Source organism: Monomorium pharaonis, chromosome 6, assembly GCF_013373865.1.
Source record: "Monomorium pharaonis isolate MP-MQ-018 chromosome 6, ASM1337386v2, whole genome shotgun sequence".
NCBI classification, from domain to species: Eukaryota; Metazoa; Arthropoda; class Insecta; order Hymenoptera; family Formicidae; genus Monomorium; species Monomorium pharaonis.
In genome coordinates, this window is record NC_050472.1 from 16,249,861 (window position 1) to 16,266,290 (window position 16,430).

Below are 16,430 nucleotides of genomic sequence, written 5' to 3' on the forward strand. Positions count from 1 at the left end.
TTTCAACACGTTTAAAAGAAGTTCTTTTTTTATTTTACTTGCTTAAATATCAAATTATAAATAGGACAAAACTTAATTGACAATCAAAATTTCTTTAAATTAATTTTTAAAAAAATTACGTGAGGATTGAGGGGACGAGAGAAATTTTTATCAAAAAACAGCTGTTTCAGAGAATTTTAACAACTATATTGGGTTTGTCATCTTGAATTTTGAAATTTTGACAACAGATTCATAATCAGCGATCCGAAAAACCCATATATACAATTTTTCATTTTTCATTGTTTCTATGAGTTCGATTAATCAGTTAAATCTTTATTTATAACTCTGAAAAATTTTGTTGTATGTATACTAAGGTACACATTGTAGTATTTGCATTATATAATATACATGTGATAAATTTTATATTTAGATGAACGAGGCTTTTTTTCGTTATCCAACAATAACATATATGGGTCTTCCACCACCGTCTGCCCATCAATTTCTTCAACCAATTTTATCTGGCAGTCTGTTCCCGTTTTCTAAATACTGTCAATACTTGTATAATATTGTGGAAATGTTGCAAAAATATAACGATCTTATACGAGAATTAAATTCTGTCGTAAACATTGACGACGAAGCAGATTTTACAATAAAAACAAAGATGAAGTATCTGTGTAAGATTAGTGAATGCAAAGTGAAAGCAATCGCTAGAGAATTAGATCGGCTATTACCTTACGCTGGTGATATGAGAGAGGCCACTTTGCAATTAATAGTGCCTCATATTATACAAATTATGGAGGAACCTTATAGCGCGGTCTTGTCAGTATGGTATCTGTTTGAACCTATTGCAAAGTGAGTATATATAACAATTATATTTTTCTTACGAAATATATTGTTAGATTTCTTTGATTTTTTCTCATATAACACAGAATATTACAGAATGCTCAGTAATGTTGCAAAAATGTTATTGCATGACATTGCCGAAATATTCTTTAATATTCTGTGCTGCTTATACTATTTTCTGTCGCAGAACGTTGGGTCCAAAGGATACAGCTGAGGCATTTCTTCCATCTATTATGAAACTGTATGAGAATGGGTCTATCATGGATACCGCGTTGTACACTGATATTATACCCATAGGAACAATTACAAAGTTTCGAACTACTCGATTATATCACAGAATGTTCCTGCTGAAACTGATAGTCAGATTAGGACTACGTAGATTTTTGGATAATTTTATAAATCCGTTGGTAGAAGCAGTGGGAGGCTACAAGGATTATATACAGGGCTCGGTCAACACATGCACACATAGGACTATGAATTTAAAGTAAGGATGAAAGTAATAATTTATGCTTACACAGTACAAAAAGATTGCAGAAACATTGCAATAAATATTTCTACTGAAATATTACAATATTTCAATGTTTTAAAAACGCCGCGAAATGTTGCAGCAATATACTATAGAGAAGTACATATAATATTTTGTAACTCGCGCGCGCGCGCGTGTGTGTGTCATGAATAAGATTTTTATTTTAATTGAATTTGTAGGATATGTTGACAAATACCAAAAATTAAGAAAATTATTCCACTCTTAAAAAGGAAATGTTACCAATTTTACTGTTTTTTAATACCATTCGCGTTGGCGAAATGTCTCACTGCGCACCATGTTTAAATTTTAAAAGTGAACTGTCGCTGTATCTTAATATGTTCTTGAAGCTAAGTTAACAATTTTTCTACGTTTTTTGGCTAATTCGCAAAAAACTGTAAATATATTATAGAGCGCAAGAGCGGCCAGGAGAAAATTGTTCATTTCACATGAAAGTGAAAAAAATTATTAAAATACTAATTCTTGCTGCCAAATATGGTATTTAAACGGTTTTTGGGTCACTGATTTCAAATCCAAAGTCAAAATTAAGAAATATAAAATAATCGATTCAATATAGATATGAAAAAAACTAAAACTGCTCCGATTGGTACTAATAGTTTTTTGGAGTCGCTGATTATGAATCTAAAGTCTGTTTGGGATCCTAACGGCGGCGTGTTCGAGACGCTGTTGCAAGCAACGCGCGTTAAGCCACAACAGCACTGGTTGTCGATGACATAGGTGTGGCTTTGCCCATTTATCACTCGCACAGCGATAGATAGAGTGCAACTTTCTGAACATAACCGAACGCAAGTAACGACAAAGCGCATATCACTGCATTAAACGTGACTACTCTTCCGCTAAAATATTTGCATCTTTAATTTCACAAAGAAAAATTTAGTTTAATTTGTTCTTTTTAATTGTTAAAATATTTAAACAATCAAAAATGTTGAGAATAACTAAAAGAAAGGTTTTAGAGCAAAATATCCCGCACAAAACATATGGGAAATAGTTTCGGTCAAATTGGTTGAAATTACGTTATGGTATAATTTTCGTTATGCTGATAAAAAGTTGTTAGTGTATCTAGTTTCAAAAGTCAATATTTCGCAAGATACAAAGAGTCAAAGTAGCGAATTATAGTTATCCGCAATATTAATATGTATATAAGTTACTTACAGAAAGCGACATAACTGGAAAAACATGACTAACATTTTTTATGTCAATAACATTTTTTACTTGCAGAAGATACCAATAGCATGTACTTCATATGTACCTAATTGTATTTAAAAAATGTACTTACGCATGCCATGGACATTATATGTACCTTGCGCAATCGTATATTCTTCAGGTATTTACAACGTATGTTTTAGATTCTATAGGTACTTACTAGGCATACAATATTTTCAGAAAAACTTTTTGCTTGAAGGTAGATCTCAATAATACTTGCTGCGCATGCCTATATTGGTACCATTAGTATTTTCTGCCACTAAAAAATGTTATACATTATTTTTTAATTATGAGACAATCTGGTGTTTATTTCTCCTTTTAAAACCAACACTGGGCATTTCAGCTTTTTTGTTAAATATTGCACGAGACCATATTTTGCTACTTTGACCCTTTGTATCTTGGAAAATATTGTTTTTTGAGATTTGGTGCAATGACAATTTTTATCAGCATGACGAAAACTATAACATGTAGTTTTAGCTAATTTGATTAAAAATCATTTTTTATATGCTGTCTTTTCCAGTGATTCTTAAAAAACACTTGGATACATATTATATATTTGCAAAGCTAGAAATTAAGACAAAAGGTGTAAGATTTGAAGATTTAAATCGATTGGAAATTTTTGTGTCCACTTTGTCCTTCTTATTCATGGATCCGTAATTTTAATTTCTAATTTGAAAGCAGTGACCTCGAGTACTTATTAGAACTAAATTTTAAAACCATCAGAGCGTTTTTAATTTTTTTCCGCCATATTGTATCAACCATTTTGTATTTCTTAATTTTGATTTTGGATTCAAAATCAGCGACCCTTAACACTTATTAGTATTCACCCTTAGTCACACTTTCAAAAAGTTGCGTACTGATCACATCGGGTTATAATGAACCCCAGCCTATGTTCTATAACCGCACTCGCGAGCAACGGCCAACTTCGCCTCCGTCCCTGGTCGCGGCCCTGCGCCGCCCGGGTGACGGGGCGACCAAATCTTCATAGTCTCACTGAAAAATGCAATTGGGCGCCAGTAAATTATCTTTGAACCGATAAAGCCGGGAAAAGGTAAGCACTCGTAGGCGACCGGGGCGTCGGTGGCTCTGACAGCCAGCTACCCACTTCTAAAATGGCAGAGGGGGAGGTTCGGTGCGGGCAGATGGAATCGGGAAGGTGAGAAAACCACCGGGAACACAGTATTAATGAAACAAGCAGAAACAAGTATATTTGACGAATTGAACAATTACAACGTCTTAACGTTCGATTGAGCGGCGACACTAATTCACGCACGCGTCGAGCAGGTGATCGCTCGGAATCAGATCCCCCGAACACGAGAATAATTATCAGAATGCAACTTGCGTACATAGAAGGGCGTAAATAAATTCTCCGATTTATCTATGCCCTTCTATGCGCCGTTGGTTAGCGCCAAACTCCCAATAAGATGATTGTCTCACCAAGAGCGATCGGGACGTACAGTATCTCGCGGTCCGCACAGCACGCGACGGACTCGTGCTCTCTTGTTACAATATGATACTCCGCGAAAAATGTGCGCAGCAACTACTATTCGCTAACGAAGCGGTAAGGGACACATTTATCTCGACAAGAAAGATGTTATTTTTGTGGAGTAAATTGCCATCGTGTTCAGCAAGAAACGCTACGTGCAGGCAATGCAATAAAAGGGGACATTACCAAAGAGTATGTAAATCTAAATCTCATCAAGCAGATATTACGGCATCAACCGGAACGGTCGCATCCATTTCTCCTAGTTGTCTAAAAAAATCTACTGTGAAAATTAAGGTCAACAGAGTAAAACTAAATACTTTAATAGATACAGGAAGCTCTCTAAGTTTTATCAATTATTCTTTTGTTAAGAAATGCGACATTAAAATACTACCATATTTGGGTAAGGTCCCAATGGCCAATTTTCCCTTATCTACTGACATAAAGGGCCAGTGCAAGGTAGGAATAGAGATGAAAGGATATTTCTACGACAATACTACGATGCTAATAATGAAAAACCTTTGTCCCGATGCTGTCATCGGGCATGATATACTACGGTTTCATTCATCCGTAAATATAACCTTCCATGGTCGTCGATTATCTCTTAAAATTTGTAGCGTGACTGTGGCAAAAATACCGCCTATTTCGCTTTTCACAAATCTAACTTTAGATTGTATCCCAATAGCAACAAAGTCTAGAAAACACTCTAACGAAGATAATTGTTTTATGGCTTCCGATATCAAAGAGCTACTACAAAAAGAAATAATAGAGCCCAGCAACTTGTTATGGCATGCCCAAGCTTTTGTTGTAAGAGGAAAATCACAAGATTAGAATGATAATTGATTACTCTCAAACTATAAATAAATTTACAAGGCTAGACGCGTATCCTCTCCCAAGGGTTGAGGAAATAATTACTAAAGTCTCAACAAATAAAGTGTTCAACATTGATCTTAAAAGCGCCTATCATCAAATACCAATTCTAGAATCGGAACAAAAATTCACCGCCTTTGAAGCCTGTGGAAAACTGTACCAATTTCAGCATCTTTCTTTTGGTGTGACCAATGGCGTAGCCTGCTTCCAGAGAGTAATCGACAGGATCATTGAGGACAAGGAGTTAGAAGGTACGTTTCCTATATCTAGACGATGTCACCATAGGTAATAAAAATCAAGAAGAACACGATCACATCTAGAAAGATTTCTAGCAGCTGTCGACAAATACAATTTGACGCTAAATAAAGACAAATGCCAGTTTTCTGTCAGGTCTATAAACTTGCTCGAATACGTAATATCCAACCAGCCAATTAAGTCAGATCCAAATCGCCTTCAGCCTCTCCATGATTTACCAATCCCCAAGGATGCGGCGTTGTAACGGCGAGCTTTGGGCATGCTGTCACACTACTACAGGTGGATACCAGAATTCTCAAAAAAATACCTTTTTTAATGCAGAAAAACTCATTTCCACTTCCTGATGAAGCAATCTTAGCTTTCAATACATTGAAGAACGAAGTGGCAAGCGCGGCAATGGCCCCTATTCAAGAAAATGTACCATTCAAAGTAGAAATTGATGCCTCTGATTTTGCTGCTTAGCTGCAACCTTAAGTCAAGGCGAATGACCAGTTGCTTTCTTTTCTAGAACACTAAATAAGTCGGAACAACGGCACTCATCTAATAGAAAAAGAAGGAATCCTACATCATTGTAGAAAGTTTACGTTACTGGCGACACTGTTTGATCGGTTGTAACTTCAAGATTGTTACAGGTCAATGCTCCGTTTCATTCATGTTTAACCAACAGCATTTTAACAAAATAAAAAACAAGAAAATTATAAGATGGCGCTTGGAATTTATTTTGTTTCAATTTTAATATAATTTATCGTCCTGGGAATGAAAATGTGCTGGGCAAGTGCTAATTCCTTTTCGAGGGTAAGTGCTGCTGTGAACCTGAGTTTAGACCTCAACGGGCTATATTCTGCACTTTGTCATCCAGGAATAACTTGATTAAATCATTGGATCCGAATAAAAAATCTCCCCTTTTTAAGACGTCATAGAAGACGTCAAAGAATTACCAATTCATGTCAAATCTGCGCTGAACTAAAGCCGTGTTTTTATAATTTTGAAGGAAAACTAATAAAAGCCATTCTTTATTCGAAAGACTTTTAGACTTTAAAGGCCCTTTTCCTACCAATACGAGAAACAAGTTCCTCTTAACTATTGTTGACGAGTTTTGAAAATTTCCTTTTGCTGTGCCATGTATGGACGTCTCAGTATCTACAGTAATTAAACACCTGACGCATCTCTTCTCCATTTTTGGTACGCCCTCATTTATACCTTTAGACATAGGAGCCTTGTTTATGTCACACGAATTGAGATCATTTTTAACTTGGGATTGCAACCAGTCGAACAACCCTTTACAATCCGAGAAGAAATGGCCAAGTTAAAAGATACAACGGGATTATATGGAAGACTATTATGCTAACCCTCAAAATCAATAGCATGAGAACTGAACAGTGGAAAGAGGTTCTAATCGCTGCACTTTATTTTATCCGCTCTCTTCTTTATACAGCAACAAATGCCACTCTTCATGAATGTTTAATCATCCTAGAAGATGATCCAATGGAAATTCTATACCAACATGGTTGACGGAACCTGGATCTGTTCTAATGAAGAAACATGTTTGTAGCAGTAAATATGATCCATTGGTGAAAGAAGTAGAATTAATGGAATCAAATCCGAAATATATTTGTCAGACTGCCAAATGGAAAAGAAACTACTGTATCAACTAGGCACCTCGCTCCCTGGGAAGAAATCTTAATAAAATCCGAAGATGACTGTGAATTCAGATTCCCAAGCTTCAACCGACGATCCAGCAAGTGGAGGAGCCCGTGGAAACGAGCACATCCAAACAACCGCATTCCTCGGAGAACTCGGACAAAGCACATCGTCCAGCTAATTCTCCTGACGAATTATAAAAATAGCTTTGCATTAGGCAAGTGTTTCTTATACAAATACACGTATACCGTTTTCTTTTTTAGTGCAAATTACACAAATAGGATTAGTTCCTTGCTCCATATTTCGAAATATTGAAAATACAACATTCTCTAACAAAATATCTTCTAAGACTGACAATCATGACCTAACGCTCTTTTCGGCCCAGATAGCAAGGTGTCGTCTAATTGATGGCATTTTTTGATCATTTTATGACGAACCAGACGTCATAATGTCGTAAAACTGACGTACATTTGTCTCATCTTAACGACGTCATATATTGACGTCAAAAATACGTTATTATTTTCATATTATTGACGTCATTTTCAAGAAGTTAGTATCGTACATTGACGGTATTTTATTGTTATTTTTATGACAAAACACAGGTTTTTAGATTACATCTAATAAAGACGACATTTTAACATCATTTTTGTGACTATCCCAGGTAGTAAAAGCCGTTATTTTGACGTTTTAGAAAATATTTCGGGTGTCCTATATATGCAGTACTTGCATTATGAAAATGTCGAAATAACATAATTATAATGTAAAAAAAATTTACAATGTTTCTCAACAAGCATCGTTACCCACTACACCATAGTCACATCTGGGATTGCCTAACTTTCGCGGTCACCCATCCAACTCTGAACCGCCGTCGACGTTGCTTGACTTCGAAGATCGTACGCAACCTAGCACTTTGTGATGATCCATAAACACTTGATGCTCATGAATACATATTTGTTATAGATCAGTTCAATAGATGCGAGAAACATGAAACTTGTAGTTAACTAATATTTTTATAAATAAATATAAATTTACAGTTTTTTTCCTGATTTCTACATATGCGAATAACATGTGCAATAACTTATAAAAATATGTTTTTGCTCTGTTCTTTTGATAAAGCTAAATTATACCCCAGACAGCACGCAATATTTATAAAATATTTATAAAATATTTATAATATTTATTTAAATATTTTATAAATATTTATCCAAATATTTTATAAATATTTATCCAAATATTTTATAAATATTTATCCAAATATTTTATAAATATTTATCCAAATATTTTATAAATATTTTTGTGGTCTTAGATTTGACAAATCATAAAGATTTATCAAAAATATTTATGAAATATTTATAAATATTTACAAAATATTACTTATACAAATATTTATCTTTTGTTTACCATAAATATTATATAAAATATTTAGTCTGTATTTTAATAATATGTTGAATAAAGATTTTTTTCTACGTGTATATAAAATATGTGTAAAATATTTATATATTTTGAAAAAATATGTATTAATAAATATTTATCATAAATATTATGTATACTGTCTGGGATTCTAAAATATTGATAGTATTAATTTTATAAAATATATTAATTTTTAATAATGTTGTTTATTAACCAATCTTTAAATAATGATTAATTATAGTTATAGGTAGCAAGATGTCGTCCACTAGACCTCAATAATTCGTCATTTGAGGTCAAATCGTCAATTATTACAAAGAATTATAGTTAATGTCAGTAATTAGTCACTAATAAAACCTTATTAATACGTCAATAAAATGATCAATTAATTGACGTTATTAATTAGTCAAGAATATGACGTCGGAAATATACGTTGTAAGATGGATAAATGACTGACGTAATTAATAGGTCAAAAAATGACTATTATGTCTTAATTTGGTAACATGACGTCCGCGACCTTAAATGACGAATTATTGACGTCCAGTGGACGACACCTTGCTTCCTGGGCGGTCTATCAACACATCTACTTTTTTCAAAACAAATAAGTATAGTAACAAATCAGAAAGTAACTGCCGTTTTTGGGACTGGATAGATTTAGGCCGATCATATATTTAAGATTGTCTTAAGTTTATCTTCAGATACTGCACGGATCATTTTATTGGCCACAAAATATCTAAAAATGATCTTAAGACAATTTTAAATAGGAGATTTAGCTATAATATCGGCCTTAATACACTCGAGTACAGCAAAGATTCAAATCTGAGCGTAGATCTCCATATACTGTAACCGTGCTCGCGAGCGACGGCCAACTTCGCCTCCGTCCCTGGTCGCGGCCCTGAGCCGCCTGGGTGTCGGGGCGACTGTCTTCGTGGAATTTTCCGATGCAATACTTAGTTGGGTGCCAGGTACGTTAAGCGTACCACTCTGTTTGCACCAAATTATCGTTACGGTAATAAAATCGCGGAATAGATGGGCGCTCGTTAGGCGACCGGGGCGTTAGCGGCTCCGATATCCAGCTGCTCAGCCCTAAAATGGCAGAGGGGGAGGTCCGGCGTGGGCGGATGAAATTGGGAAGGCGAGAGAATTATTGACACAACGTAAATGTAACAAAGAAATTTAACAAATATATTTGATCGTAGATAGTACAACATTAGACGGCTCTGTAGAGCGGCGATAGCTCGTGCGCGTTACCAGCTGACGACCGCTGGGTATCGAATATCGCGAAAACGGGATGCTTAACGAGCGGGTTATTGTGCGTACGCGGGAATTCTCCGGCGTGTCTACGCTTGACCCGGCGTCGTTGATGGACGCCAAACTCCCGATAAGATGACGGCTTCGCCAAGGGCGAACGGGACGAACAGTAACTCCGAGCCCGCGCGGCACGCGACGGACTCGTGTTCTTCCGCGCGCTAAAGAATCTCGCGAGTAATAAGCGCGATAATTATTAGTCACTCGCCAACAAGGCGGTTCAGGACGATTACATCAATTATTACCAGAGCGCAATTACCGAAGGACTCGCGACATAAATGCGATCGACCAAATTAAACAATACTAACGATAACTTAGAGATGCGCGACAATTTACAACACGGGAATAACTCGTGATACGACTATCGGACGAAATTACGATTGACTCGGCTGCGGATCGGGACGCACATGCAACGCAATGATAACACGAAATGCACAGCACGGAGCGAAATCACGCGGGCGGGCACGATCGGGCGAGACAACGATGCTCCGATAATTCCGCGAGCTTTTGGTTTTACTTAATACGTCAGAAAATACAACAGTAACCACGCGACTGTTCCGCGACTCGCCCAACCCGCGAAATCGGTGGCTTTACACAGTATTTTGACGCTTGTCTCACCAAGTTGCCTCCTTCTCGCTTGCCTCGTCCGGGTCGGGATATTCTCTGGCTCCTGCATCCTCTTTTACAAAGTATCTCGGCTCGGGACCTGGATTGCACGCATTATTCACAATTACGTCCGCAGCACGAGTGAGGAATCCTGGATCTCGCGGGGGCCGCTCGGTGGCGCGCCCCACCTTGCCTCCAGTACTCCGGGCCCTTATTGGCCGGTTTCCCGAAAATCGATTTTCGCGCAGAGCGCGGTGTACACGCTGTCGCCGGCTGATCGATCCAAGCGCGGCGGTCGATAATTAGGGGCCCTGTGCACGAGAATCCTGGCGCCTTCTTCCGCGACAGTGTCTTCTCTCTTTGCCGAGCGCATCCTCCGCCACCAGGGTGTTATTTCCTTCTCGACGGGAGCGTTCGCTGATCATAAGTTGTCGCGATCCTTCCGCCGGACTTCATGCGGCATCGGGTCTGCAGTCGCCCCGTCGGGATGCCGGCTTCGCGCGCCGTCGCTGGATCCTAAAAGCGTGATTCGGCGGCAGTATCGGAATTCTCAAACGGCACAAATGGTAGGCAAGATAAGGGCGGCATTACCTGCGGACCCCCGCTTAGAAAGGGTCTTCTTTTACTCCCTCGATGTCCACTCACTCTGCGACCTCCGGGAAGGGTCTCCGTCGAGACGAGACGTCCAAAAATTACAAAGAGATCTCCAGAGCCACCGATCTCCGCCGCACCCGCGATACAGCGCTCGCAAAAATCTTAATAATTAATCGAACGGACAGCACGTGGGACATCACACACACAAAAACACGAGACAACACGCTTTTGCATCCACTCCCGAGCGGGAGGACGCAGGACCCGCGTGATGTTAATGCGTAAGGGCCCTCAGGGCCTTGTGACGGACAGCAGCCTGCGGCTGTCACGTCACAATACTTACCGATTTATCTGGCTATATTAGCAAAGAAAAAGTTTATACTTCAATTAAAAAATCAAATATATTTTTTATTAAATTTTTATTTTAATGTATAATTTACAATAATTTTCAATTGATATTCTTATTAGAATTTTATCTTATTTTATCAATAATATTTTCTTTTTATTAATAGCTGTTTAAAAATATCAGAGATGAAAAAATAAATCTTGACTAGTGACCGCATTATAACCGTGCGCACTCAAAATCTTTCCTTCTATCAATTGTTGACGGCGTCGGTTCTATCTAAATAAGATTTGATCGCTTTTTTAAATAAATTATATTCAATAAATTAACATTATACCAAGTTTCAGCTTTTACAAATCACTTTTATTGACCTAATTTTTACTACACAGTTGTGGTGGTGCTGACGCGTTGCGTTTTATCTTTACACTGTCTGACGAGTTTCTTGTACTTTTTTATTGCAAAAGCTACTGCTACATACATTTTTAACTTTTACAAAATACTTTTGTGGTACTTTTTTTTACATAATTAAGGCGCATCGGCGACAGGTGTTCTGCTGACTGTAGTATATTCATTTTCATAAATATAATTGTAATATAATCAAATATTAAAATATTAGCCTTTATAAAACTCTTGCAGTTTTTTTACGAGCTCTTGGACTAATATATGTATATTGTAAATTGTATGTGTGTAACTCACCGTTCAGTCAGTAATAACTTAAAATTGACGACTTTATCATTCTTTAATTGCAGAAATTGTTACCGAGCATTTTTTAAAATAATTTCACATGGCTAAATGTCACGGTAGATTTGTACTTAAATACAATACAACACTCTTGTATAAAATTGTTATAAACTTGATGAATATCAAATAATGTGCACGTGTACACAAATATATTTATGCATAAAATTTTATATATAAAATTTCACAATATATATTTAAAATATTGCTGCAACATTATTAAAATCCTTTTTAATATCTATGCTTTAACAATGTCTTCAAAATATTACATTGCAATATATAAAATTGCAATGTTACTGCATATAGTTACCCAGATAGCACACGGACGTCCTCAGGACGTCCAGGACGGACTTCGTGGATATCCTGAGGACGTCCTGATTTTATCCCGAGACGTCCTCAGGACATCCTGAGGAATAGCAAACGAGCGCCACTTTTTAGTCCTCAGGACATCCTGAGAACAGTCCATCGGACATCCTGAGGACAGTCCATCGGATGTTCTGAGGATACCATAGGATTTCCTCAGGACATCCTCAGGAATAGCAAACAATGACCACTTTTTGTCAGATTTTTTAGATTTTTTTTTTAGGATTTTTGATAAATGTATCGATTTTTTATAAGAATTGAAACGTTTCTCAAAAAAATTTTAAAAATAAAAAATTCCAATTAATTTAAAAAATTTTTTTAATATTTCTAAGTATTTTTAACAGTTTTTGAGAATTGAAAAAAAACTTTAACAAAAAATTAAAAGTTTAAATTATCTGTACGATAATTTTGTAAGAGGAAGAAGAGACTATACATGTTTCAGTGACAGTTGTACCTGTTAAAGCATGTTTAATCTCTGTACCCGAAAACGGTCACCCATCCAAGTATCAACCATCGCCGACGATGCTTGACTTCGAAGACCATACGCTTCCTAACGCTTTGTGATGATCCATGAGTATTTCTTGTTTATGCATACATATTTGTTATAGATCATTACAGTAGATGTTGTCAGAAGGATGAAACATATATAGTTAACTTATATTTTTATAAATAAATATAAAGTTTTAAAGTTTTTTAAAATCATTTTTACATATGCGCGCGAAATAGCATGTGGAATAACTTATTAAAAAAACTGTTTTGCGCTGTTTGTATAAAATAAAATAAAAAAATTATTTAATGTCATCTTTTATAATTTTTTAGTATTGCTAATATGCCATATTGTTTCAATAAATGTAGACATTCAATCTGACTTTGAAGTCAACATTTTTACACATTTGATTTTGCAATACATTCTAGAAATACGTACGATATTCAAAGATTTCTCACTTGCTATATTAATTTACCTGTCTTTTTCAAAAATTACTATACGTCCAGGATGTCCCTGAATACTATTTTAGGATGTCCTGAGGACTTTCGTAGGATGTCCTGAGGACTCTCTTAGGACGTCCTAAGGACTGTCTTGGGATGTCCTGAAGATTGTTTTAGAATGTCCTGAGGACTGTCTTAGGATGTCCTGAGGACTTTCAGAATATCATATTCTTAGAACATTCTGGGCTATCTAAAATGTTTGGTATTTATACAGTCATTATATTTAGTTTATTTTCAGACATTTTGTAGCTAATGAATCTCTTTATACAATATTTTAAGAATAACGTTTTCAGCTAGAATACATATATCCTTAGGACATCCCAAGGATGTCCTCCAGACATGAGTAAAATTTCAATTTATATTAATACTATTACAGAATTTAACATTCTAAACTTACTTTAAAAGTCAAATTTATACATAAAATATTTACAATAATACAACTATTATATCCTGACAAGATCCCAGGACATCCCGGGACATATTCAGGATGATCCTGAGGACGTCCTGTGCTATCTGGGTAAAGTCTGCCTATACAGCATATAACAGTTCAGCAATATTGTAAAAACGTCATAATGTTGCAATATTTGCTGCTGACAAAGAAAGTATACTGTTAACTCTTTATTAATTTTGATCCACTTTTGCATTTAATATATTCACAGTTAATATATGTTTAAAATAAGTTGATCCATTTCCGAGTATTTTATCGAATGCGCTCTGCGCAAAATTTTTTGCAATGCATGAGATGTTGCGCGATTAGTAGTGTAAGTGTGGTCTGAAGAAAGACACATTTTAGTAAATATACCGATCAGGGGAGCCTGCCTCGGTGACTTTGGCCTTGACATATGTTGTCAAGGTCACTCTCCTGAGTGACTTTTAAAAGATTTTAGCCGTCGCTTGTGATTTGTTAAAAAGTTATTAACAAAAAATGTTTTATAAATACGACACAATTATTCAGTATAGGAGTATATCAGATGAGTTTGCAATTTTCCACGTGTAGCGAGGTTCATCCCTCCTGCTTACAGAGCGTAACGACGTCCACACTTGTACTTTACACAAGGGTTTGCGACATTAGTTTTGAAGTTGTGGCCAAATAGCTAATTGAAAATGTTTTGGGTTAGGTTAGGAAAAAATACGAGAAGGAGGTGCAGGAGGAAGGCAAAGCTCCTCTCCCACGCGTTTTCTGGGACTTATTCTTTTGAAAAAAGAATTGACGCATTTTTTGAAATAATGAACAAAATTTATCCCATTAATAATGTTATTGAATAAAGTACTGTACCATATGGTTTTTGACGCGAAACGAGGTCCACCAACATCTCCATTCTACTTACAACGCGTGAAAGTTGCTGCTGTACCAAAATACAATTAACATATACATCTCTACAAAAGATCCACGTTGTTCGTTTTCAATATTTTTGCATTATTCAAATAGCGACATAAAATTGGTTGGATTATTCTTAGAAAACGTGTGGGCGGGGAAGGGGCTCCTGCCCTGCATCCCCTCCTTGTATTTTTTTTAACCTAACCCAAACATTTTTAATTCACTATTTGGCCACAATTTCAAATGTAATGTCGCAAACCCTTATGGTAAAGTACAAATGTGGACATCGTTTCGCTCTGTAAGTAAGATGCTCTGTAAGCTATACGTGGAAAGTTGCAAACTCATCTGATATACTTCTATACTGAATAACTATGTGTTGTATTAATGAAATTTTTTTTATTAACTTTTTAACGAGCACGAGCAACGGCTAAAATCTTCTCAAGGTCACTCAGGAGAATGATCTTGACAACATATGTCAAGGCCAATGTCATCGGGGCGGGCTCCCTTGGTCGGTATATTTACTCACATTTTCAATTACTGTTTGGCGTAGTAAGGAAGAAGATAACTAATGGAAGAAGGTAAATAATGGAAACCCGAGGTCGAAACCCGCAGCGTTTTTTGAAAATGTGATTAAAATTCCGAAAACATTGGACCTCCAATTTTTTGGAAACTACGTATTCTTACGTATTTTGACACACTAATTACGGTGGTAGTGAAAATTGCCACAAATTTTTAAGGCGAAAATCAGGAAAAACTTATAGAAATCATGTTTTATTTATTTCCGTAAATAATAAAAATTTTTTAAAATATTTCACATAAATGTTGTAGATCTCATCGAAATGCACATTTTACGTGCCGTTGATTTTTGCCATAAAAATAATAGTTGAGAAAAACAACGTTAAATGTTCAAAACTTTATATGTATAACTTATCCAACATAAATCGAGTTTTATTAGTTTATTTCAATACTCAAACTATATTTAAGTATGTTTATTATATGTATATTTAAGTATTTGAACAAAATTATCGATACAGTTTTTGAACCATAAGCACCGGTTGATCTCGTTTTGCGTGGAAAACCGAAAACCTATGTGATACAGATAACGCGTTGACGGGGTAGTTCGTCTCTCTCCCTGCTTCTTCGCTTATTAACTATAACATATCTTGTCCCTATGGCACATATTCTCCGTATCTAACAATATGGAAATGGATCTTACTTTGCATTTATATATTCGCGTGGAAAATTGAAAACCCATGTTGAACAGAACAATTATTAACGTAATTTTGAGCCGTAAGCACAAAGGAGGAAAAGGGATGTAGATAAACCTCTCTTCGCGTGGAAAGTCGAAAGTTTATGTTAAACAGAGCAACGTCTAGAAAATGCGAAATTTATAATTATTAGAGAGTGAGTCCCAGATGCGCACAGTAATAAATGGACACAGCAAGCTGAGTGAAACGGACACAGTAACAAACGGACACAGACCAAACGGACACAGTAATAAACGGACACAGTGCGAAATGGACACAGTAACAAATGGACACAGTGCGAAACGGACACAGACCAAATGCGCACAAAGCGAAACGGACACAGTGCGAAATGGACACAGACCAAATGCGCACAGAGCGAAACGGACATAGACCAAATGCGCACACTGCACATGCGCACGGACCAAATGCATATACGGAAAGTCGCAAACCCATGTGATGTAGTGAATGCTTTGCACGCACACACACACACACACACACACACACGGGGGGGGGGTACAAGGGGGGCCTTCGGCCCCCCTCCCGCACCCACCCCGTCCAAGTCGCTAACCTATGTGGACTTTACTCTGCTTGCAATGTACATGGATTGCATTTGGTCCGTGCGCACGTGCAGTGTGCGCATGTGCAGTGTGCGCATTTGGTCCGTGTGCATTTGGTCCGTGCGCATTTGGTCTGTGTCCGTTTGT

General features: G+C 36.6%; 1 protein-coding gene across 8 annotated transcripts in view; it reads left to right on the forward strand.

The window, feature by feature from the left end:
* LOC105839645 (WD repeat-containing protein 81) overlaps window positions 1–16,430 on the forward strand; it is a 256,150-nt gene that overhangs the window by 116,134 nt on the left and 123,586 nt on the right. For all 8 annotated transcript variants that reach the window (XM_036289006.1, XM_036289007.1, XM_036289012.1 and 5 more), the window contains 2 exons: window positions 410–831; window positions 1,010–1,306. In XM_036289006.1, the coding sequence (XP_036144899.1) occupies window positions 410–831; window positions 1,010–1,306 (719 nt within the window). The remainder of the gene's footprint in view (window positions 1–409; window positions 832–1,009; window positions 1,307–16,430) is intronic.